This window comes from Vombatus ursinus, unplaced genomic scaffold (genome assembly GCF_900497805.2).
Source record: "Vombatus ursinus unplaced genomic scaffold, bare-nosed wombat genome assembly UNPS02014945.1, whole genome shotgun sequence".
In the NCBI taxonomy this organism is placed as follows: domain Eukaryota; kingdom Metazoa; phylum Chordata; class Mammalia; order Diprotodontia; family Vombatidae; genus Vombatus; species Vombatus ursinus.
In genome coordinates this window covers 2,172,613-2,199,781 of record NW_020954723.1, presented here as the reverse complement: position 1 = coordinate 2,199,781, position 27,169 = coordinate 2,172,613, and the positions used below count along the sequence as shown (strand labels likewise).

The window sequence follows — 27,169 nt, the reverse complement described above, 5'->3', positions numbered from 1 at the left end:
GGAAGGAAGGAAGGAAGGAAGGAAGGAAGGAAGGAAGGAAGGAAGGAGAGAAAGTAGGAAGGAAGGAAGGTTGGTTTTCTTAAGCACCTACTATGCTCCAGACACTCTCCTAAGAGCTTTACAAGTATTATCATATTGGATCCTCTCGAGGACCGTGGGAGCTGGTGTTATTGTAGTCCCCATTATACAGTTGAGAAAACTGAGGCAGAGGTTAAATGACTTGCCCAAGGTCATACAGCTGGCAAGTGCCTGATGCCACATTTGAACAGGTCTTCCCTGATTTCTAGCCCAATACTCTGTCCATTGCATTGGAGAGGGGAAATTCAATGGCCAGGAAGAGAAGAAATGTCTCAGTCAGTGAAGAACTACGGTTTGGGCCTTTTAGGGGTCTTAACACGAGGTCCACAGACTCCCTGTGAATCTTGTAAATAGATTTTGCTGGGGTTAGGGTGTATGTATGGACTTGTCTTTTTAATATTTTGATCACTGTATTTCAATATAATTGGCTTCCTTTGTAATCTTACGTATTTTATTTTATGCATTTAAAAACATGATTCTGAGAAGAGGTCCAGGGCTTCATTAGAATGTCAAAAGGATCCAGGAGACAGAGAAGGTTAAGAACCCCTGGATTAGAGAATTGAGGACTGAAATAGATATGGGTGAACCTGGAACCTATTCTCAGCTCAAGGTGGCTCTCAAGGTGCCTGGCTGAGTTATTTCATCTGTTTAGGCTTCAGGTTTCTGCTTTGTAAAATGAAGCCTCTCTCTATAATCTGTGCCTCTCTCCTCCCCTTAATTAGATACGTTGAGCTTGAAGGAGATGAGATCTCTTGACCTGGGTCAAAAGCGCAAACCCAAGGCAGATTATTTGTCTCCTATCAAATAGAAAGCTTCAGCTCTGGAGATATTTTTAAACTAAAGAGAACCCCAGAGGAAAGGACTTAGGGAAACATCTCATACTCATATTGTTCACTGACCCATGGTTATTCTCCCATGGAGCCTATTGTAGGATAATACTGAGTTTATTCTTTGGTAAAGTAATTAAGTCCAGGCCTTATCAATGTTAAGAAAGCTTTGTTATTATCACCTATAATTGGTTCTTACCCTTCATCCCCTGAAACAATTTCTTTCTGCCCGAGTGTGCTTGGTCCCCACGTACGTCCCTTCTTCTTCAGGGCCCTCTTCTCCTCTTCCTCACCTTCCTCCTTCTGGACAACTGAACTCCGACCCCAGGTTTTGTTGCTTTCGCTAGGTGTCACTATGAGAGCCACAGGTGAAATCATCAGGTGAGTATGGAAGCAAAGTTCCCTTCATATCCATTTCCTGTGTACTTGGAGGATTCAGAGAAGAAGAGAAGAGCTGGACATTTAAGTGGCATGATGAAAAAAAGCCTGAATTTGGATTTGGAGGGCCCTGGGTTCAAAATCATGCCTCTGTTATTTCCCACTTTTATGATATGGAACAAATCTTTTAACCACTCTGGGTTAACCATTTTGTAGAAGGGTAAGAAGCTATTCAATACAGGGTCTATGACTTCTCCCACTATAGACTCTTCTTAGACTGGTGATATACTTAAGTTACATTTTAATTCAATTTCCTCATAAAGATGGACAAGATAATATCTAATTAAGGTACTTTTCAGCTCTAAATCTGTGATTCTATGATCTAATTGAATACCTATCCCATTGCTGAACTTGTCAGGAAACTAGTTGAACTCTGAGTCCTTGACTATAAAGAGATCCTAAAATCATACTCAAATTTGTTCTTAATTCTCACAATTACCAATCGAAACTAAAGTGAAATCTGACCAGACATCACAGTCTGAAACAGCTATGAGGCTTAAGACTTTGATGGGTTAATTCTATTGGCTGGAGGGCGGAGGTGGGAGGGATGTAGGATGGAACAAAGGTCAGTACAAGATGAACATTAGGAAGAAAAGAACCTTAGGTTTTTTTAATGGAGATATTTTTGGAGTTTCTATATTTTTATTAATCCTTCCCAGAGAAGACTGACCTCCTTTCATTTCATTCTGTCTCAAATATTTTTTAAAAAGAGTAGGAATCAAAGGCTTTGTCTCCCTTCTTGACCTACCAACATTCCTCTTATTGTAGACCTCTGTCATTTTCCATGTTTAAAAGCGTGATTTCCACTGATGCCTTACGGGAAGAATGGAAAATCAAATCACTGGATCAGAGAAGTGAGAATAGGAAGAGTTCTCATAGATCAGATTCTTTAACTTCTTTACCTGACAAGAAAAGGAACTAATCCCCACAGAGGTTAAATGACTAAAGTCTCACAAGAAGGATCATTTCAATCATTTTTCAGTCCTGTCTGACTCTTTGGGACTCCATTTGGGGTTTTCTTGGTAAAGATATTAGAATTGTTTGCCATTTCCTTTTGCGGCTCATTTTACAGATGAGGAAACAGAGGCAAACAGGGTTAAGTGACTTGCCCAGGGTCACACAGCTAGTGAGTGTCTGAGGCCAGATTTGAAATCAGATTTTCCTGACTCTAGACACAGTATTCTATCACAGAGCTGCCTTGGCAGAATATAAACTCCTGGGAAGGCAGCGACTGTTCCATTTTTGTCTTGGCATCTCCAAGTGAGTAACACAGCACCTTGCACATAGTAAGGGCTTAAAATATTGTTTGCTGAATTGAATTGAAGGTTTACCAGAGGCACTAGGGGATTCAAGGCAGTACCAGGAGAAAAGAAAGGAACAAAGATTGGAGGAAACAAAAGGAGCCAAGAGGGGCAGTCTTAGTACCTACTGATACTATATGGGTTTGAAATACAGAAATATTTGTCACATTTACTTAGCAATTAAACTAAAAAAAAAAAAACTGCCTCTCTATTAGCATGGATGGGGGAAAGGGACTGGCAAAATAGACAGAGAGAAGACTCAGCATTCCCTAGGCAAGGATAATGTAACTTCAATGTGTTCCCAGTCTAAGAAGAGGCCATAATGGAAGAAGTCTTAGATCTTGCATCAAATAGCCTCTTACACCATGAACAAATAAGTGAGCTTTAAAGATATTTTTGGTTTCTACTTCTCTTTGACAATTTTTGACCAAAAAGTAAAAAATGGAGGGAGTGGTGATGGTGATAATGGAAGGAAAATGGCTGGTATGTGTGTGGGGGTGGGGGCATATTTATTGTAGAAAGGTTTGTAGATTTTTAGAGGCATGGATGGACAATTGGCTAAATCAGCGAATGACTAGATAGGTCAGAAGATAGCTCCTCTTCCCTCCCCAGTCAAATATATCCTAGAAAATTCACAGAAGCATCATAGCCCACCCCATGTAAAGTTGGTAGACACTGTCTTACACTGAATGGCTCTGAGTCGGGGAATGATGGTGGGACTCGCAGGAGGACTGGAGCCACTACTGATCAAACTCTTCCTCTTGTCCATGGTTGGAGACGCCTGCACAGTGAATTTGTGCTGAAAATCTAGTTAGAGATGAACATACAAAAAAATTCATTTATCAGGAAGATTATTCTACCATCGAATAATCCAAATGAGAATTGAAATTTCCCGGCAGGCCCAAGAGGCAGACATCGGTTTCCTGAAAGGCTCATTCTTTCTCTCTTTACCTAAGAAATGTCCTTCTCAGCTTTGTTATCTCATTTCCCTAGGACCTAGAGTCTAGAGACATGGGAAAAGGATGAGAAAGAGGAACATTCATTTTTGGATTGGATTTCATTAGGGATATCATTATGTCTACTTTAGGTAAGCATCTTGGCATCAGCACATGCAATATGAAATTGAGCACTTTGCAATATAAAAGAGGATTGTATTTCATATTTATTCTGGGAAAAAGCATCATCCAAAAGACTATCCTCCTCATAATCTAACAGCTCAGCTTTGAACCTCTTTTAGGAGAAGTAGAAGAAGCAAACCGTCTTTGTGTAGCTTATGTGCCTTGCAAGAATGATTATTACTATGTCCATTAGTACAATTTTAACAGTGTGGACAACGAATAACATGGGGGATATAGGTCAGAGAGCATGAAGACAGGGACTGTCTGCCAATCATACTGACCTGGGATGAATGGTCCAACTTACAGTGTTTTCTAAGAACAATGTGCTTACAGAGGCAAGGCAATTCAAGAAATATCTATTAAATGTGTACTTGGTGCATACGTTTATGGTGATAACTCAAAGACCTGATTCTTGGAGTGCATTTTCTTTCTACGGTAATGTACTTGGCAAGGGACTATAGTTTTTGCCAGGGATAGAAAGACATGAAACATCTGCTCAGGAAATACATCCCCCCTTACTTGTACTCACATGCTAAGGGGGAGTACCCCAAGTCCGCATGCCTAAAACTCATGAGCTCCTACCAGTGTGCCTTTTTTTACTAGTCAGCCAACAGACACAATTAGTTCAAATTAAAGGTATTTACTAAAATTATAAGAACAGTAACTACAAAAAATTAGTCCCATGAACCTCGGTTGTACTTTCCCACAACTCCACATAGAGTCAGTGGGAAATTCTCTCCAACAGCTCTCACACAGAGTCAGTGTGGGAAGAGTGGGCACAAATTTAGAGTAATAGAAAGGCTATTGTTGTTGTTGTTTATCCTTCGTTCTCGAAGACGACCATGACCCCAGTGAGGTGGTGCATACGCTGAGGTTACACGTGGCCAAAGCAACTCACCCCTTCAGCACCATGAAACCCCAACTTCCTTTCCTTCTCCTGTTGATGCCCTGAGCAGGTTATTCTCCCGGGCTCCTTGAGCCTGTATCTCACTGTAGCTCAACTCCTGATGGTCGGGGCTCACTCCTCAGAGCTACTTCTTGCGGTCATTTGTCAGCTCTGCTTCCTATCGGGCGTGATGTCTCCAACTAATCCTACTGTAAGGTACCATGGCCAATGTGGGGAGGGGAGAGGAGGAGAGAAATATCCTAACCATCACCCCCACCCCTCACAGGCAAGGAACGGTTTTCCCTCTCGACAGCTGACTTCTTTCAGAGCTGACTCTTTTGTCTGATGCCAGGGATCACACTCCTCAGAGCTGGTTCCTGCCTTGACTGTATCCTTAGGACATATCTTGCTTTTAAAAGGGCCACCAGGAACATGGCCAGCCAATGGCTAACTTCCTCCTAGTTTTACCCATTTTGATTAGAAAATTACTTCACACCTAAAGGGATAACAGAATGTTGACATGACTTTGCAACTTGCTTATATCCTTAATATCTCACTGTCTCTGTTACGTGCTCCTTATTTTCTATGATTTTATCACCTGGATTGGGGAAAAAATCACGGGTCTCTTGATAAACTCTCCCAACTGTAGACAAATAAGGCACAGGTCCTATCTTCAAGAATTTTACAATCTGATCTTAAATTTTAAAATGATAATTTTAAATTATATTTAATTTAACTTAATTTGATTAATATAATACTATATTAATATTAATAAATGCCAACAATCACCAATAATGTTAATTAATGAGATTAATAAATATTAACAAACAATAATAAATAAATAGATAAAATTTAAATTATTTATTTAAATATATTTAATAATAAATCTATACTGATGATTATATTAATTATAATAATTAATACATATCGTTTATTATATGTTATTATAATAAAATGAAAAAAATTGAATTTTGTGTTTTGGTACATCTTAGAAATGAACAAATGTGGTATCTAAATATACCTATGTCTAGAGACAGTTGTGGTATGCTTATATGCAGTAAAGCTAATTTTTAACAAGTCACACAAGAAAATTAGTCTCATTGCTTTATAGCAACAGTCTCCAAATGGTGACTAAATACCCCTGGGCAACTATGACGTGCCCCTCAAGGGGTAAATGATCAGTCCACTGGTGGATGAGAAGATGAGTTACATTCCACTTTGCCCAACATAGCCAGTCATGGGGCTTCTCTCCGATGCAATCATACCTTGCCCCATTACTGCCAGCATTCCACAACTACATTATTTCCCACTGCTCATTCTCTCTTCTCTGTCAGGTGTTAGTTATGACCTAAGCTCAGCCCAGAAACCCCCAGCAGCAGTTACATAGATTTCATTAGGGAAAATCCTTTCTCCCAGCATACTCACTCTCTGCCCCCCAGAATACCATGTGACTGCAGCAGGTACCCCTCAGATGGCAGACTCTGTGCTCGGAAGCACTGACCAGTGAGTAAGAACTCCACAACCCTTTTTTATTTTGGGTGAGACGCATGGATGGGTTGCAATCTGCATCACAGATGTCATTACATTATTTTTCCTCCTTAATTTACACATATTCCAAACCTCCTAAGTGCTCCATCAATCTTCCAGTCATCCGGGTTTGCCAACTTAATGTCAAATTCACTTTCACTCACCCAGGTTTGCCAACTTAACGTCATCTTCACTTTCACTCACCCCACATATCCAATCAGTTGCCAAATCTCGTTTCTGTCCTATAGCTCTCACAATTGTCACCTTCTCTCTACCGACAGAGTCACCACCCTTGTTCAGGCCCTGATCACCCCTCATTTGGACTATTATCATGGCTTCTTAATTGGTCTCCCTGCTTCAAGTCTATCCCCACTCCAATCCATCCTTCACAAAGCTGCCAAAGTGAATTTCCAAAGTACCGGTCTGATCATGTCAACTCCATATTCAATAAATTCTAGTGGCTCCCTAGTTTCCCTAGGATCAAATATAAAACTCCTTTGTTTGTATGTTTAAAGCCCTTTGCAACCTGACTCCAACCTGCCTTTCCCACATTATTATCTATTACTCCCCTTCCTGCACTCTATAGTCTAGACAAACTGGCTTTGTTGCTATCCCTCGAACCCATACAAAATCATAGCTAAAACATGCAAATATGAATGGGAAACTAAGGTGTGATACAGCCCATTAAGCAGAACCACATAAATAAAGAAGAATGGATTAATATTGAAAACTTTCTGCTGATATACGCCACTTTCGCTTGTTGATTTTGCACTGTCCATAATGAATTGCTTCATAAAGAGAAATCTAACTCAAGCAGAAGAGCTGTGATGTTCACTGGCTGTTACGACCTATTATTTGATTGTTATATTGGGAACTTTTTAACAAAAAGGTCATGAAACAACAAAAACAAAAAGAAATTTTCTTGTCTGGCTCACCACATTGATCAAACTAATTAAATGCTTAAATACTAATCAACAATTATTCTTTTACAAGTCAACTCTATCCCCCAATACGAAGGAATTTTTCAAATATATTGAAGCATATCTGATCAAGATCCTCAAGAGCAAAAAGAGATTTTGTGCCATTGATGAATAAAAATTTTAAATTAAAAAATTATTTCATTTTTATCTCATTCCTTTTAGTTACTAATTTATATGTGTTTCATAATATATTCAGTATATTATTAAATTAGTATTTGTATATGATTTATATATAAATGTGTATATCCTGGAGTACAAGCTCAAAACCTTTTTGATGACAGAGGTGGATGTATGATCAAAAACTTAATTGTAACACCACAAAACATGTGTGTACATATATGTATATGTAAATCATACATGCATATGCGGGCATTAAAACATTACACATTGAATTATAATATCACATATAACACCACATAAATATGTGGGCATATTTGTATGTGTGTGCATATTGTTTTGTCTATATGCACATATGTGTTTGTGTGGTGTTACCATGTGCTGTGTACATACATGCATAGCCCTACATACATGTGAGTGCCAGGCCTGGAGTCAGAAAGACTCATCTTCCTGAGTTCAAATCCAGTCTCAGACATTTACTAGCTGGGTGGCCCTAGGCAAGTCATTTCACCTTGTTTGCCTCAGTTTCTTCATGTGTAAAACGAACCCTGAAAGAAATGGCAAACCACTCCAGTATCTTCGCCAAGAAAACCCCAAATGGAGTCACAAAGAGTCGGACACCACTGAAATGGCCAAACAACAACAAAATATGTGCATACATGCTCATATATGCATTATGTACATGTAGATATACATGTACCTACCAATGTTTGCATATATATATATACACATACAAGTATACATGTAAGTATACTCACAAACTAGTATATATATATACACACACACATACATATGTATGTACACATATCTACGTAAGATATACGTGTATTTGTATGATGTTAAAATAAAACAAAGGTCTTCAAAATTTATATCATCAGTAAAAAAAAATGAGCACATATCCTCCAATATATGTATAAATTATATACAAATATTACTATAGTGACACATACATTGTAAAACACATGCAGATATACATATGTATATAGCTTTGGACTCACACCAATATATACATTTATCTGCATGTATACATACAGGTAAACATGCACGTGTATACACATACATGTTACATATCAGTTTATATGCATGTATACATGATTCCATATGTATAGCTATATATCTCAATGATTAAACATGTACCATGGGCTAGGCACAGTAGTAAGTGCTGAGGATACAAAGAAAAAGCAAAAACAAGCTTCTACCCTTAAGAAACTATCTAAGGGGAAGGTAGCAACTATAAGTAAGAAAGTACAAGATAAGTACGGAGTAAGTTCAAAATCCAAAGTCTATATCTAATCTCTCTATGCACACATGTATGCCTACCTAAATGTAGAATAGATACTGACATCTTGATATAAGTTTGCATCTGCATCTTTATCTTTTTATCAGTCTAGTCAGCTGAGGGTTCTCTGGGCCTCATGGTCTAATCCCTCCTCACCTCTGCCCCTTGGAATTTCCTGGTCTCCTTCAATGCTCAGACCAAGCACCACCTAGTCTCTACCACTTTTAGTGGTACCTTGGTATCTTGCATATGTCTTATTTTTGTTGTTGAGTCACGTCCGACTCTATGTGAGCCCATGAACTTTGCTATTGTTTCTTTTTCTCCAGTGTGCCCCCATTTTACAGATGAGGAACTGAGGCAAATAGGGAGTAAGTGACTTGTCTAGGATCATATAGCTAGGAAGTGTCTGATGCTGGATTTGAACACAGATCTTCCTGACTCCAGGTTGGGTGCTCTATCTATTGCACCACCTAGCTGCCCCATATATGTGTTATATGTGTTGGTATATACCCATATGGCATATACATCATCTCCCCTCTCCTCCTCACCCCTCGCCTGCCCCCGAATGTAAATTCCTTAAAGCAGGGAAGGTTTCCCTTTGTTTATGTATCTCCAGTCACTGGCATGGTGCATTTGCTTTATTATAACACCACACAAACATTTATGTATAAATTTATGTATATATATGTATATACATACGGAAACATTACATACGTGTGGTGTTACATGTAATATCACACATAACACCAAACATGTATGTATATTTGTATGTGTGTGCATGTTGTATTGTGTATATCACATTATATATATTTGTGTGGTGTTATAATGGGCTGAAAATGCCTGGCACCTATCAGGAGCTTAGAGAACCAATGATATCATGTTTAATCATTGAGATATACAGCTATACATACGGAATATGGCTATACATATGGAATCACACATACATGCATATACACTGGTATGTAACATGTATGTGTATACACATGTATGTTTACCTGCATGTATACATGCAGCTTAATGTATATATTAGTGTGAGTCCAAAGCTATATACATATGTATATCTGCATGTGTTTTACAATGTATATGTCACTTACTGATTGATTACAGTGTCTCCTAGGCTTTGTTGTTGGGTTCTTTCCATCATGTCCTGCTCTTCATGACCTCATTTGGGGTTTTCTTGGCAAAGACACTGGAGCGGTTTGCCATTTCTTTCTCCAGCTCATTTTACACATGAGGAAACTAAGGCAAACAGGGTGAAGTGCCTTGCCCAGCGTCACCCAGCTAATAAGTGTCTGAGGCCGGATCTGAGCTCAGGAAGAGGAGTCTTCCTAAGACTCCAAGCCCAGTGCTCTGTGCACCATGGTGCCCCCAGCCGCCCCTCTAGGCTTCAGGACTACTCAAATCACGGACCTGACGGAAGGCTGATGCGGTTGCCATCCTTGAGTTTCAGCCGGTTCTTCTTAAACTTGCCCTTGCGTTTCTTCACGCGGGGCTTCTCTTGGCACAGCTGACGGATGATGACGTTGAGCTCCCTTTCCAGGATGTCGATCTCCCGCTCGGCCAGCTCTTGCTCCCGGCGCCTCAGGAGCTCCTCGTGGTTCTTCTGCTGAAGGGCTGCCCGGGTCAGCTCTTCCTCCCATGTACGAAGCTCCTACCAGAGACAGAGACAGCGACAGACAGAGACAGAGACAGAGGAAAAGCATGGACCCGGGGAAGTGCAGGTGGCATCGTTTTTGACACAATCAATTAAGTTCTACTTCCTCATGATCCTTCACAGAATCAAGAATGTTAGAATTGGAAGGGATTTAAAAGATCATTTAGACCTAGTTCCCCTCATATTTCAGAGATAAAGAAACTGAGGCAGAGAACAACTACGTGATTTTTTTCCCAGAGAAGCACATGCATTTATATTGTAAGACAGCAAGGCTAAGTGAATAAAGTGCTAGATTTGTAAGCCCTTTTATTTCAGGGAGTATTTCATTTTTGTCTTTGTACCTCTAGCACTTGGCACAGTGCCCAGAACATAAAAAGCATTTAAAAAAAAATAGCTGTTTGCCTTCTTAAAGAGGAAGGAGGGGAGAGAGGGAGAGAGAGAATTTGGAACTCAAAATATTAAAAATGAATGTTAAAAATTATTTTTATATGTAATTGGAAAAAAAATGTATACTTTTTTTTAATGGTTGTTGATTGATGCACTTGGATCCAGGAAAACTTGGATTCGAATCCCACCTTTAACACTTAACTAGCTGTGTGACAATGGCCAAGTCACTTTAAACTTCCCTGAGCCTCAGTTTTTTTCATCTATAAAATGGGGACAGGAATACTTGTAGTACCCACCCAACAAAGTTGTGAAGATCGAATGAAATCTGTATATGATGTAAAGCTCTTTGAAAACTTTAAACCACTGTTATGGAATATCCCAAAAGTCTTAGTGCAGCTTTAAGCTTTGCTAGCTTAAAATTGCACTAAGATTTTTGGGACACCCTGCATATATATAATCATTATTACATAGTTGTTCTAGTGAATAAATCTGAGACTGGTAGTATCAGCTTTAACCTCACCTGCAAAGTTCTTGGTCTCTTGTTCGATCAATATTTATTAAATGCCTACTCTGTGCCAGGCATTGTCCTAAGCGCTGCTACATGATGAGGAGGAAAGGATGATGTTTCCCAAGAGTCTGAAATAATTTTGCTCCACAAGCCACCAAATAGAATGCCAGAGCCCCTATAACCACTCAAATGCATTGTTGTTGGTGTTCTCAAAGAGAACCAATGATATCAAGAGCTCAGTGTCTTGATTTGCAATTGAGTTGGGTTTAATTGGTAACAGTCACATGAACAGGGCTGTTGAACCTCTGGGGCATCATGCCTCTAAGTATCCATTTTGTCAAATATCATGGTTGTGCCCAATGTACAGAGTGTGAAATTGAGGCAGAAATAAGTTCCCTAAAAAATTTCAGTGAGTCATTCAGTGATGAAACTTAAACTACAAGTTCACATGCATAATTGATATCACACTGTTTGCATTCTCAGTGGGTGGGGGATGGGCAGGAGGGAGAATGAGAATTTAGAACGCAAAATTTTTTAAATGAATGTTAAGAAACTGAGGCTACAATCCAGGAATCTACCATTGGGAATCATGTTTTGACCCAAGAACCAGCGATAATTCGAAGAGATTACATTCAAATAAAAAGATTAAGGCAGTCAAGAGAACTATCTCCAAATTTGAACTCAGGGTTTCTTGACTTCAGATGTAGTGCCTTTCTCTGATAGCTGGCACCTCGTGGGAACACAGCATTGAAGGCAGGAGATCAGAAGAATGGGGGAAGATGACAAGCAAGCAATTCAGTGAGGCAAATGGCCTTAGGAGCCCAGCAAAAGCCTGGTTTCTTAAGGATGCCATCAAGAGGGAGAAAAAAACACGAAACACTAAAATCTCTATAATGTAATTTTATAAGATAATTAGGTCCAAAGAGAGAACCAAGAGACTTAGTTTGTGAAGTTTCTGTGGTGAAACATTAGTTGTTGAAATTTAAATATTTCTCATAAATCCTCATTGGCAGGAAACTGGGCTGAAACATGATAAGGTTTGGAGACCGAAGGGGGATAAAGGAGAGGGAGAGTGGATGGAGAATAACAGACGAAGAAAACGAGAGACAGACCAGACGAAAAGGGAGACGCTATAAACTCTGTGTCTTCTTGGTAGTTTGTCCTCAAAAATAGATTCTTCAAAGTCATCATTTTTTAAAAACAATGCTTTCCTTTATTATACTACTTTTTCCTTTCCTTTTTTTTAAATTTAAGGAATAAAACAAGCATTTCCATAGCACAGTATAATAAAAAAGATGATTGCAATGAAATTGCAAATCTATTATGCACAACTTGCTATTCCTTTAAAATGTATAATAAAATTATCACATAAATCTATTTATTTATTATTTTCTTCCCTTTCCCTCCCAACCCTGTCCTAGAGATGGCTACCATTAGACAAGAGACAGAGGGAGACGAAGTAAAGGGAAGGAAAAGAGAGGAGGAAAAAGAGATGAAGAGGGAGAAAGGGGTGGGGAGGAAGAGGTCAGAGGAAAAGAGGCAAGAGGGAATACAGGGGAGAGGGTAAAAGAGAAGAGAAAAAGAGGAGGGAGAAGGAGGGAGAAAGAGGGAGGAGAGGAAGAAAAAGGAAAGAATAAAAGAATGTTTTTTCATAAAATCTTTTTCTAAATTAAAAAATCTTTTTATATATCTTTTCAACGTCTTCCTTCTTTGGGGAAATAAACCTGTTACAAATAATTATTCTGAGCCCTCCAAATCCTTTGCTGTCTTGTGTGACTCCTTTGCCTTCACCACAGGAAGAACAAAATGATTTGGAAATCACAGAATAATTATGCTCAGTTGGTTGATTTTGCTGTTAAAGGGAAAAGTTGAAAAGTTCAAGATGGTTGCAGCATTTCATTCATTCCTTTATTCCTGCTGGTTCCTATGAGTGGCAATAGTTTGAGTTTACAAAAGTCCCTTCCCTCTAAGAAACTCAGATTTCTCCCCTCCACAGACCCCGAGACTCATTCCCATAGAACCTAAAACAGCAGAAACAGTAGCAATTAACAGTAGCAGATAGGACCCATTGTCGGCAATAAGGAAGCCACCTGGCTGAAGGAGGCATCGTTGTAAGTCCATAGTAGTACTGGACACAGGAGCTACAGTAATTTTACAATCTGAAGTGCTAACACTCTATGAGTAAAAGCCTGGTAAGAAGCATTTCTGTAAATAAAGTTGCATAGCAACTCAAATCACGCTTGTCACATACAGATTGAGGAAAGGTACTCTCACGACAAGAAGCATAGAATATAGATCTTTTCCTTGTTCTTTTCAAATATCTAAAGAACTGTGATTTTATCTGCTTGGGGAAACTCCTGGTGTGGGAACTCTATCCACAAAGGCAGATCACAGCTTGTCTTAATAGGAAAGTCTTAAGAAATTGATCGGGCTTGTAGAGACAAAGTACTTTATCCATAAAATTATATCTATAAATTCACTTTACAAATGTGTTCTGTTTATTCAGATACCATGCAATGGTAAAGAATTTTAATTGATATTGCACAATGAAAATGTTCTTTAAAGTGGTGCAATTAGTCACTTCTGAAAATTAGTTTGTTTTTTTTTTTCTTTTGGACCAGAACTTTGATTTCATTAGTCTGAGAAAACTTCATTGAACAACACACTCTGTAACTTGTGGTCTTATAGATTAACTTAGGGGACTTAAAGGTTAGGTTCCTTGCCCAGGATTACACAGTTAATAAATATTAGAGGCAGGATTTCAACTCAGGTCCTTCTGACGCTACTAAAAATCCAAGGCTCATTCCATACTTTCTTGTTGTTGTTATTGTTATTCAGTAATTTTTCAGTCACTTGTGATGTCATTTGGGGCTTTCTTGGCAAAGATACTTGAGTGGTCTGCCATTTCCTTCTCTAGCTCATTTTACAGATGAGGAAACAGAGGCAAACAGGGTTAAGTGACTTGCCCAGGGTCACACAGCTACGAAGTATCTGAGGCCAGATTTGAAATCAGGAAGATGAATCTCCTTAACTTCAGGCCCAGCACTCTGTTCACTGCAACACCTAGCTGCCCTTCACCATGCTGCCTCCCTTCAACTTGGAACATAAGTGGACAATCCTACAAGGTTAGGCTGTTGCTAAGTGCTTTGCCCTTTTATTCCTGCCATATCTTAGGTAGAAAAAATATATTCTATACCATTTCAAGCAAAACCCGAGACCTAGAAATTTTCCTCCTCTTTCCTAGGAAAAATCAGCTATCACCTTGTAATGAATAAGGAGGTAGGCTTGTTAGAGCCACTGAGATCTGGCCAGGTTTCAGCCATAGCTGGGATGGCACATTGATGGGTAGATGAGTTCATTCTTTACCTTTTCTTTGGCCCTGAGTTGGTCAAACATCTCTTGAATCTCATGTTTCCAGTCATCCTGCAGGCAGTGGAAGGAGTCCTTGGGCATTTCAAAAAAGCCAGACTCTTCAATAGTAGTGAGTTGGTCCAGGATATTCATAAAAGATGGTCGTGAATGGGGGTCAGGATTCCAGCAGTCTAACCAGGGTAGATACAGATGGATAGACAAAAAGAATGGGAAGAGGTAAGCATTAGAATTACAATATGAGTTGACCAGTCTTACCCTAAAGCTTCCTCTCATCCTTCCTTCCTGAGGCTCCTGAATGAGGAAACTGTTGCCACTAATAATAGCCAAGAATCAGGCAAAATGCTGGTCTATGAAAATTACATTAAAATGATGACTCCTAGGAAAAGGAACAAAGACCTAGAGATGTCCAAAGTCACAAGAATAGCATCTAAAAGTAAACCCTTGAGTCCTAATTTTCAGACCAACTAACAGGGAAAAAATTAATATAAGGGATCTTCACTTGTAGTAGGTATCATAGTAATAATCCATCATATTTTAAGATGGAGAGTTCTTGCCTCTACGATCTTATACATTTACACAAAAACACAAATATATGTATGTGTGTATGTATGTGTGTACAGATACACACATGCATGCACCATACATATCACCCCCGTCACGGAGAAGGTCCAAAGGTTCCCTCTTCCCTCTAGGATAAAATGCAAACTCCTGTTAGCAAAGCCTTAGCTGGAAGGAACCAGTCTAATGCCATTTTCTCACAGATGAACAAATGTAGGATAAGAGGTATTAAGTGACTTGCCTAGGAAAGAAAATCAGTATTAGAGACAGGACTCAAACCCACGATCTAGTGCTTTTGAATCAATGACTTAAAAATTGCTGAACTGAAGCGAAGGGATTCCCAGCATCATATCATAGATTTAGAGCTGGAAGGGAATTAACAGGTCATCTAATCCGACCACCTCCTTTGACAGATTTAGGAAGAGAGTCCCAAAGTAACTTGCCCAAAAAACATAGGTATGCAGTGGCAGAGACCAGCTTTGAAGTAAGGTCCCTTCGCTCCAAATCCTGTGCTATTTTCCCTTCGTTCCACTGCTGCCTTTATATCAGGGCACTAGTGCCAGCTCAGTCACTAAATGTGTGGCCCTCCTTAAGCCACTGAGCCCAGGGTCTCAGTTTCCTTACCCGAATGACCCCTTCTGGCTCAAATGTTCCACACATTCCAAGTATTCATTCACAGACTTTGCTGCTTACTAAGTCAACCCTCTCTATCATGGGTGGTCAGCTATAAGAAGCACTTAACTAGCCCCGTATAGCAAGGCATAGATGACAAAATGAGTATTGTTTCCATTATCCATAGGATTTCCACTAGGGATGACTAATACCTAATTTTCTCTCTTGATAACTGATGTTGTAAAAATTCAGCAATGTCACAGTACTCCCCTACTCTCCTCCAGCCAGGGGGCCACTTACCTTCCATGAGTTTGGTAAAAGGTTCTGGGCACGTAGAAGGAATGGGAAGGGCAAGCTTATTCATGGCAACCCCATAGGCTACTGCTAAGCCGTCTATGCCTCGGAAGGGTACTTCACCCGTCAGCAGTTCCCAAAGCAGCACACCATAGCTAAGGAGAGCAAAGACAGAGACTCCATAGGAAATCACACATCAGACTCAATTACCAGAGCTTGTGTGGCCTTGCCAAACACAGAAAAGGCTCCTCATGCTAGTGGGGAGCCAATGGACAACATATCATGACTAATATGATTTTCATCATGGTGCTTTTGAATTGTTCTTATTGGCAATATGGTACAACAGAAAGAACATTGGTCTTGGAGTCAGGAGACCTGAATTCTAGTTCCATCATTATCCTCCCTTAAAAAAAGCTTTTCCTTGTGTGCCTTTTTTATATGAAATAATTTCCCCCATTCTACCTCTCCCTTTCCCCTCTTCCCAGTGCACCCCTCTTTCTCACCCCTTCATTTCTTCTTAAGATCATCTCAACATAACTGACTCACACCCATGCCCACTGTTTATGTAGACTGCTTCTAACTGCCCTAATAATGATAAAGTTCTTATGAAATTACATGTATCATCTTCTCATATAGGAATGTAAATGGTTTAACCTTATTGAGTCTCACATGATTTTTCTTTCTTGTTTACCTTTTTAGGCTTCTCTTGAGTCTTGTGTTTGAAAATCAAATTTTCTATTCCACTCTGGTCTTTTCATCTGAAATGCTTGAAAGTCCTCTTTTTCATTAAATACACATTTTTCCCCTGAAGGACTATACTCAGTTTTGCTGGGTAGGCTATTCTTGGTTGTAATCCTAGCTCCTTGACTTTCTGGAATATTATATTCCAGTCTTCTGCTCCTTTAAAGTGGAAACTTTAAATCTTATGTAATCCTGACTGTGGCTCCATGATATATGAATTGCTACTTTCTGGATGCTTGCGATATTTTCTCCTTGACCTGGGAACTGGAATTTGGGATCTCTTTCAGGAGGTGATCAGTGGAGTCTTTCAATTTTTATTTTACCCTCTGGATCCAACATCAGGGCAGTTTTTCATTTATAATTTCTTGAAATACAATGTTTAGGCTCTTTTTTTGATCATGGCTTCTGGTAGTCTTATAATTCTTAAATTGTCTCTCTTCAATTTATTTTCCAGGTCAGTTGTTTTCCTGATGAAATATTTCATATTTTCTTCTATTTTTTTCATTTTTTTGACTTGGTTTTATTGTTTCTTGATTTCTCATGGTATCATTAGCTTCCATTTGCCCAATTCTGATTTTTAAGGAATTATTTTCTTCAGTGAGCTTTTGTATCTCTTTTTCCATTTGGCCAATTCTGCTTTTTAAGCAGTTCTTTTCTTCAGTGAATTTTTGTACATTTTTTTTTCCATTTGGCCCATTCTGTTTTTTATGAAGTTCTTTTCTTCAGTGAATTTTTATGCCTCTTTTATCCTTAGACCAATTCTTTTTTTTAAGGTAGCGTTTTCTTCAGGATTTTTTGTGCCTCTTTTACCAAGCTGTTAATTCTGTTTTCATAATTTTCTTGCATCACTTTCATTTCTTTTCCCAATTTTTCCTCTGCCACTCTTATCTCTTTAAATTTTCCAGGAATTCTTCTTGGGCTTGGGTCCAGTTAGCATTTCTCTTTGAGGTTTTGGTTTTAGCTGTTTTTACATTGTTGTCTTCTTCTAAGTTCATGTCTTGTCTTCCCTACCACAGCCTTTTATTGTCAAGTTCTCTTTTTGTTATTTGCTCATTTTCCTAGCCTATTTCTTGACTTTGAACTTCATGTTAAAGTTGGGCTCTGCTAGCCTGGGGATGGGGAGTCACTGTCCCAAGCTTCAAGTTTCTTTGTGCTGTTTTCTAGGGGTTTGGAAGTTTTCAGTGCTTCCAAGGTGGTGTGATCCAGTGAGAGGTATGGTCATTGCTCTCTTGCTCTCCTAGTATAGAACAGAAAAGGTCCCTGTTCCCCTGCAGCCCCAAGCGTGCTAGAGGTCCTCTTGGCCTTGGAACTATGACCAGGTCTTCTGCTCTCCTGTAGCTGCAAGTGTTAGTGCCCTTCTCTGCCTTAGAACTGCAACCAGGGCCCCTGCTCCCTTGTGATGGCTGCAGGAGCTCCTTTCCACTCTGGAACTGCCACAGAACTGCATATGGGCAATAGAGATGCCAATCAGCACCAGCTGCACCCAGTGCCAACAAAGGGTCCTCTGTAAACTCCTTCTGATCAGTTACTGTCTCTGACCCCATTATTGTCTCTTTGCTGAGAGCTCCCAAAGTTGCTGCTACTGCTGTTGCAGTATATGTTCCAGGCCAGTGGCTCCACTGCTCCAGAACTCAATTTGAGGCATTATTTAAAAGTCATTTGGAGGGGAATGTTGGAAGAGTCTGCCTGGGTTGCCACCTCTAATCTGTCATCTTGGCTCTGCCCGCCTCTCTCATTTTTTAGCTATCATTTTCCCATAAGTTGTTGGATGCAGAAGACGTGGCAAAGGCCATGTCCTCATCCTGGCATCCCAGACCTTTTCTGAGTAACTCCTAAATTTTCTTAGGTTGGAAAAATGTCTCACTCTGATCTTTTGTTGGCTCTGCCACTCTAAAATTTGATTTGAGGTGTTATCTTAAAGTTGTATGAAGAGGAATGTTTAGAGAGTTCAACTGGGTTATTGCCTCTAATCTGCCGTCTTGGCTCCACCTCCCTCAATTAAACATAATTTTTTAAAAGAATTTCATTAGCAGGCCAAGAAGGGGAGGGGAGGGGAAGGAATAGGAGGCAAGGAGTGATAGACATATTGTCAAAACCATCTAACACCAGCTAAACTGAGTCAGAAAGCATTCCCTCAGCATCAGACCCCATTTGAATAGTCCTTATCTACAACCTCAAGTACAATGCCAGAGGGGAACGGAAAAATAGTAAGCGTTAGACCTGGAAAACAACTCATCACCTAATTCAACCCTCTTTTTTTCACAACGAGAAATATAAAATTCATAGAGGGGAAGAGTGCCTGAGGCATGGCAGAATAATAGATGTAGCTCTAGCTCTGGGGTCAGAGAACATGGGGCTCCTATGGTTCTGATGCATACTACCAGTGTAACTTTGAGCAAGTCATTTAAACTCCCTGGGCCTAGGTTTCCTCATCTATAAAATGAAGGGGTTGAACTAGGTAGCCCCCAACTTTCCTTTGTGTTTTAGAGCTATGATCCTTTGACCCAATCATCCCCATTTTACAGATGTGGAAACTAAGATTCAGAATGATCATACAAGACATACAGCTATAGCAAATAACAAACAGGATGAGGATTTGAACTGAGGACTCCTGGTGCTCCTTCTAGTACATCATAATTGCCTATGGCCCAAGACTCAAAAGCTATTGAGATTCTTTGGGGGAGAAGAAGGGATTAATTTACATTAGCTACCTCATTCTGTAATGTCAACAGAAAAGCAGAATTAGATATACAGAGATTCGGCTAACATGGAACTATGTTTCTGAAATGTAAAAAGCTGATAACGTTACATTTTCTTGTATACAATGATGCTAATGACTTATTGTTAGACCACCTAGTTTAGCCCTCTTAATCTAGAAAACCAATCTGAACACTAGAACTGATTTGTCCAAAGTCACACGGGTAGTAAGAAGCAAAGCTTGGATTTGAACTTATGTCCTATAACTCCACTTCTTTTTACTGTACCACACTGAAAAATACAACTTCCATTTTCCCCATATCTAAAAACACAGGAGATGCAAATAGTTGCTTGAAAAAATACACCTCCTGGAATGTGTTAAGTATATCCAAATAGTAGTAATCATATACCCTGACTAGATAGGGTAGATTTTTGTCTTGGCCTTTCAGGTCTAGAACAAGAGTTCTTAACCTCAGGTCTGTGAACTTATTTTTTAATTTTTTTTGAGAATTCCATTTCAATATAATTTGTTTCCTTTGCAATACTATATATTTAATGTTAAGCACTTAAAAAATTATTTTAAGAAGGGGTCCAAAGGCTTCACCAGACTTCCAAAGGAGTTCATGATGCCCACAGAAAAGATTAGGAATCCCTGCTCTAGAAGCAAGGTACTACTCAACATCTCTTCCTAGAAGGCAACCAGCTATCTTATCTGAACCACAGTCTATCCATATGGTGAAGCAATCCCTGGAAATCCCACTCCAGAATGGCAATTAGCTTTGCATGATTTTTGAAGATCATCCATCTATGTTCGGGTTCTCTTCCAATTGGGGGATCTTATGCTGCTAAACAATACTCAGATGCTGTAAGGGTCTGGGCAACTAAAATGAACTTGAGAATACAGCAGCCCTTACCTCCACACGTCACTGCCTTTGGAGAACATGGAGGAGCGGATGACTTCAGGGGCCATCCAAGCATAAGTTCCAGCCGCACTCATCTTGGTGGTCCTGTGCCACTCCCGGGCCAGGCCAAAATCCGTGATCTTCAGAACCTTGTTGCTCAAGTCTCCATTCTCAACCTTCTGGAGGATCAATACTGGACAAGGAAAGAAATAGAGAGAAAAAATGAGAAAGAATCAGCAGACTGAACACAAACAGTCCTGTTAAATAATAATTCACATTTATAAAACATATTGGTCCTATAGGGGAGGTAATGCAAGTATTATCCTCATTACTAAGCTAGTAAATAGTGGTGCTAAGGCTCAAACCACGTTTTTCTGTTTCCAAGTCTGACTCTTTTTCTCATTACACCCAGAGTTTTCCAATCTTTTCCAGTAGCCATGCCCTGTGGCCTTTAGTGAACCTTCTACATACCTCTTATTCCATAAGAAAAGGGATAATCTGAATCTGCCATGCATACATCCACAAAAAATGAAATTTAAAAAGGAGATTAATTCCCATAAAGAAAACTTTATTTGTATATAACATTTTTAGTGTCATAAAATTGTTCTCTAATACACACTTTTCTTCACTAACATTTCTATGGGGCTATTTCAGTAGGAAAACACAGTTACCTCCCAAATATTCCTTCTATCTCCTCAATAAACTCCTCATACCACCTTGAGGACACATGTACTACTGAACTGTACATGCCGTTTCCCTAGATAATTCAGATCCCACAGCCTACCTGGAACCTCTTTTCTTTCCATCTGTTAAGCCATCCAACACTTTCCTACGCATCATTACAGAATGAGTTACTTCATCCAAAAAAATTGGTTACAAAACTGTCTTCTGAGATCCATGGAGCCCTGGACACATGAGTTAATATCAACAGCTCACAGGCCAAAACATTTAGTCAATGTATTGTAGGCTAGATGTGCTGAGATCAGACCTGACCCTTCTTTTGGAAAGGCAACATTAAATTCATGCCTAACAACTGTGTCCCTGATTTTATTGCCACAGACCTCAGACTATCTGAAAAGCCTAACAAAAATATTGAAAAGATGAAGGAAGAGGCATTTGGGATATTGTTTTAAGACCAGTAGTATGACTTTTTTACATTTTCCTTTCTTTTCTTAAGAAAAGCTTTCACCTGGAAAAGTCTTCCCTATCCTAGTTTCATGGCTCTAGAGGTGGAAGCAGCTTCAGAGATTATGTAGGCCAAAAGGTCCAGAGAAGTTGTGACTTTCATAAGGACACACAGCAAAAAGCAGTAGAGCCAGGATATGAACCTAAGACCTCTTCACCCCATTCCAAAGCTATTTCTATTGTATCACCCTATCTCTTGCTTTTTTCCATTTTCCCATACACTGAGAATATGACAATAATAATAATGAAGATGAAGAAGACGAAGAAGAAGAAGAAGAAGAAGAAGAAGAAGAAGAAGAAGAAGAAGAAACCTTACAATAATCCTGAGAAAGAAGTGCTAATATTATCCCCATTTTACGGATGAGGACTGAGGTTCAATACTTGCCCAGCATCACCTAGCTAGAGTCTAAGGCCACATTTGAACTCATGTCTTTTTGACTCCAGGTCCAGCATTCTCTCCACTAGCTACCTCAACACGTTACAAAAGGTGAATGATGAAGGAGAGTCATTGTGGACCTGGCAAGAACAGGGCATGAGCACACTCCAGGAATGAGCAACCAGGCTTAAAAATTGGCTATGCAGGTTACGATCTGCATGTCTCTGGGCAACTCACTTAACCGTTCTGGGCCTCAGTTTCCTCAGCTTTAAATAAAGCAGTTGGACTAGATGACCCCCGGAGGTCATTTCCAGCTCTAAATCTATGAGCAGGGACAAGTGTTTCTTCTAGGGTGACATTCTGCAGTGGTTACACCAATTGCTTCTGTGTCTCCTAAAGGCAAATTCTTATAGTTCCTCAAGGCTAATTATTTATTAAATAGTAGCAGTTCATATTTTATCATGCTTTAAGGCTTACAAAATACTTTCTTCACTATCACCCTATGAGTACAGTGCTATCATTTTACAAATGAGAAAGCTGAGGCCCAGAGAGGTGACATAAAGAAGAATGTTGTTGTGAGACAGAAATAAAAAAGCTACACTTAAGAATGTAAGCCTTACCCTACTACTTATTGTGTAACTTTGAGCAAATCATTTCCTTCTCTGGGCCTTAGCTTCCTCATCTGTCAAATGAGATGAATGATCCCTTCCTTTCAGAGCTGGAAGACTGAAGGTATGCAATATTGCACATACTGCCCAAATGAAGTTAGCTGGCTTTACTAAGCTGCTTTTCAAGAATTATTATTCTTTTTTACAAGGCGTGGAAAGTTGGGCAAGGAATGGGGAGAAACATTCAGGAAAAAAGGTAATGTAAAATTAAAAAAAAATCTGCCACCTATTGCAAAAAGACAAGATAAAGAAATTGAAAGAATAAGCATAGGCAAAGGATGAAAATTATTGCTTTTTTGCAAATGATCTGATGTTTTATTTAGAGAAACCTAGAGATTCAACTAAAAAAAGTGAAATGATAAATAACTTCAGAACAGTACATGAATATAAAGGAAAGCCATGAAAAACATCAGCCTTTCTGTATGCCATTAAAAATAAACAGCAAGAAAAGATGGAAAAAGAAATTACATTCAAAATAACCATAGAATTTATAGAAACTTGGACATCTATCTACCACGACGCACTCAGGGTTTATGTAAATAAATACAAGTACAAAACACTCTACAGAAATAAAGGAAGATACGATGTTAGCAAGATATGAATTGATCACGGTTAGGTCATGCTGATGAAATAAAAGTGATGATACTAGCTAAATTAGTTCAGTGTCATACAAATCAAACTACCAAAGGATCATCTTAGAGAACTTGACAAAATAGTAACAACATTCATTTAAAGGAGTGAAAGGTCAAAAATTTGAAGTGAAATAATGGAGAAAATACTAATGGAAACTATTCTATAAATCAGTAATCATTAAAACTATTTGGTACTGGTTATAAAAAAAAAGTATCAATGGAATGGTTTTGGTAAATAAGACCAGAAGCAACCAAACTTAATAGCGATCAAACTTGATAAACCCAAGGACACTATTGGGGTAAGGACAGGTGTTTGAAAAAAAACTGACAAGAAAACTAAAAAGCAACCTGGCAGAAATTAGATTTAGACCAACATTTCACATCACATATCACAACTAGCTCCAAATGGACCCATGACTTGGATATATAATTGTCATCTTTTTTTTAAAAAAATGGAGCAGGATCAGAGAAGACAACAATTTTTACAACTATGGATAGGGAAAGAATTCTTTCATAAAAGAGAATTTTGAATACATAAAATTGAAAAGTTTCTGCATCAACAAAGTTAGACTTCGAAGGAAAACTGTTAATTGGGAAAAAAATCTTTGCAGCAAATGTATCTGACAGAATCCAAGATAAATAAAAAATTGATAACAAATATATAAAAACAAGAGCCATTCCCCAATAGATTAATGGGCAACAGAGTCAATCAGGTTTTTCTCAAAAGAAGAAAATAAGCTATCGACAACCATATTAAAAATGCTCCAAGGGGGAGCCAGGTGGCACAATGGATAGAGCACCAACCCTGGAGTCAGGAGGACCTGAGTTCAAATTCAACCTTAGACACGTAACACTAACTGTGTGACCCTGGGCAAGTCACTTAACCCCATTGCCTAGTTCCCCCCCCCCAAAAATGCTCCAAATCACTAATAAGAAAAATTCAAATCAAAACAACTCTGAGATGCTACACACCTACCAGTTAGTCAGTCAACACACAATTATTAAATGCCTACTCTGTGCCAGGGACTGTGCTAAGCACTAGGGATACAAAAAGGGGGGAAAAAGGAAAAAAAAACTAGTCCCTATTCTCATAGTCTAAGAGGGGAGACAATATGCAAACAGCTATATATAAACAAGATACATGCAGGATAAATTGGAGATAATCAACAGAGGGAAGGGGGTAGTAGTAAGGTGGAATTGGGAAAGGCTTATTGTAGAATGTGGAATATTAGGGAATATTAGCAGGGAAGGATGCCAGAGAAGATAGCAGAGAGAAATAAGGTGGGAGAGAATTCTAGGTACGGAGGACAGTCAGTAAAAATGCCCAAAGAAGAAAAATGGCAGTTGTTGCAGGAGCTTTGAGAAGACAGTCACAACATTTTTTAAAGCTATCAATAAAAATGTTTTAAAGTTAAAATGTAAATTTTTTAAAATTAGGTAACTGAACTAAAAGTTCTTCAAGGTCTCATCCAGGGCTAATTGAGTCTATGATCATCTTCCTCCTCTCTCATCTTTTTAGTGTAACTATCCTCATAAAAAAGCATCATCAAGGGAACACTCAAAACTGTACTTGGGACTGAGCCAAGACCACTCCTTCACCTACCAAAAGGGTTCCAGTAGAAAGTACATTACTCTGAGAGGAGCTTTCTCCAAGACAAAAACACCCTGGAGCACTAATGGAAACTGAGTGCTACATGCCATAAGGTAGGAAAAGCTCAAAGATTCTCCATGGGAGGCATTGCTTTATTACTACTTATTAGACAAAAATGCTTACTTGGCACATTTAGGAAAACAAACAAACCACCAGCATTGGAGAAACTTTTCCTAGCTAGGCAGCCAGCTCTCAAAGAAAGAGAAAACTAGCTCTAAACATCGATGGCAAGAGCCTCCATTTTGAAAAGCAGGAAATGGGCTAAAGAACTGCCACCTGGATCTTTCCATCATAGAAAGGAAAAGAACCTTGAACACTAACCAGCATCAGTCCCTTGGGAACCCTGTGCACAGTAAACTCTGAGAACCCCAAAGTCAGTCAGTCAGCAGGCAATTATTAAATGCTAGGCATGATACCAAGTGCTGGGGGAAACAAAGACAAAAAACCAGTACCTGCCCTCAAGAAGCTCCCATTCTAATGGGGCAGACAAATATGCAAACAACTGTGTACAAATTTGGACTAAATAGGAGGTAATCTCAGAGGGAAAGTACTAGCATTAGGGGATAGGGAGAACTGGAAACGACTCTTGTGGAAGGAGGGATTTGAGCTGAATCTTGAAGGAAGCCAGAGAACCCAGGAGATGGAGGTAAGGAGGGAGAACATACAAAATATGAGGGATAGCCAAGGAAAAGTCATCACAGGAGATGAAGAGCTGAATATAAAAAAAAAAAAAAACCAAGAAGAGAAAGCAAGCAAGCTCCTCTTAAAGGAAGTGTGCTTTCCTCCAGAATCATTTTGGAGAGAGAAGGGAGGGTCTTGGCTTAGCCCCAAGCCCAGTGTCACTGATCATAGAAAGGTACATGCACAGGAGTAAACCATAAGATAATGGGAAAGGTATGTAGGGGATGATGAAGGACTTTTAAAACCAAATAGACGATTTTATATTTGATCTTAGAGGCAATAGGGAGCCAGTGGAGTTTATTGATTAGAGGGGGGGACATGGTCAGACCTACACTTTAGGAAGATTACTTTGGCAGCTGAGTAGAGGATGGACTGGAGGTGGGGAGGGACTTGGAGCAAGGAAATCAACCAGCAGACAAAAGAGGTGAAAATCTGCCTCCTTGCTAATGGTGCTGAATAGGGATAAAAACTACATAGGTGGCAGAGGGAATATACTAGGAGGCTTCACAATCAAATTAACGATCTAGCCCCTGCTGCAGGCACAGATCTAAACAAAACATCAGAAGTAGGCCAAGTTATTCTTTGGGCCCCAAGGCCCTGCTATTTGACCTACCCTATGTCCCATTCTCCCAGCAGAGCCTTTCTTTCAGCTATCTATCAATTTATCCTTACAAAGGTAAAATAAGGTTTACTTGTGTGGAAGGAGAAGGTTTTTCTAGAAGACATCTGCTAGGTGACCCTATTATATAACCTCACCTCCTCCTGCCAACAAATTTGCTCTAATTAAGCACTTCAGGAAGCTATCCAAAATAGCCTACAAGACAGAATATGTAGCTAGCTGGCCCTAATAATGACTACAGTAGCATCTGGGTGGTCAAGTTTCCAGCAGGAAGGACCCAACAGCTTCCCAAATTTGATGAGACCTCCTCACGGAAGCTGCTCTCTTATCGTGGGTCTGGTCAAATGTGTCTCTGCGTGTACGACACCAGCCAGCTGCTCAGAGGTCCTTCTCTGAATATCTCTGCTTAATTATACAGCTTTCCTTAAATAAATCCAAGCATTAGAAAGCAAAAATCCCACGTCTGCCTCATTATTCCAATATTCCAAAAAAAGAATCCAGCACAAATTGTTTCCCCTTCAGGTATATTTGCTGAGAAGACTTACTTTCAAGACTCGATTCAATGGGTGGAAGGACTTCAGACACCATGACAGTTAGTGAGGAAGATACTTTGGGGCAGGAGATCTTAACCCGGTCCCTCAAATCATGCTACGTAAATGACACTGTTCTCCCTGAACCTACCTATCTCCTATAAACTTATCATCCTTAACCAGAGATTGACATGATTTAGAGAACATACCAACAAATGCATAAAAGAAAATAATACTGACAATACTACTAATAATAGCTGACATTTATATGGTATTTTAAAGTCTGCAAAGAGTTTTAGATAAATTAGCTCACTTCCACCTCACAACAACCTTTGAAGACTATTGGGAAAACATTATTAATGGCTACCTGGACCAGATAAATGAACACACACACACATACCCTGACACTAGTTCGTCACATTACTGTAATAAATGGAAACCATTTCTAAGTTAATCCTTTATTTTTTAGAAAATTAATTAAAATTTTTAATCAACAAAAATCTATTTTCTCTCCCTCCTACCTCACCCATGCTTGGGAAAAGAAAGAAAGG

At 39.2% G+C, this 27,169-nt stretch overlaps 1 protein-coding gene across 2 annotated transcripts in view; it reads right to left on the bottom strand.

Moving 5' to 3' along the window:
- The window catches only part of LOC114030196 (mitogen-activated protein kinase kinase kinase 9), a 113,780-nt gene that overhangs the window by 12,011 nt on the left and 74,600 nt on the right, over positions 1 to 27,169 (bottom strand). For both annotated transcript variants that reach the window (XM_027844977.1, XM_027844978.1), the window contains exons 3-8: positions 20,289 to 20,469; positions 15,943 to 16,091; positions 14,467 to 14,642; positions 9,962 to 10,202; positions 3,329 to 3,451; positions 1,105 to 1,258 (exon numbers count right to left, since the gene is read on the bottom strand). In XM_027844977.1, the coding sequence (XP_027700778.1) occupies positions 1,105 to 1,258; positions 3,329 to 3,451; positions 9,962 to 10,202; positions 14,467 to 14,642; positions 15,943 to 16,091; positions 20,289 to 20,469 (1,024 nt within the window). The remainder of the gene's footprint in view (positions 1 to 1,104; positions 1,259 to 3,328; positions 3,452 to 9,961; positions 10,203 to 14,466; positions 14,643 to 15,942; positions 16,092 to 20,288; positions 20,470 to 27,169) is intronic.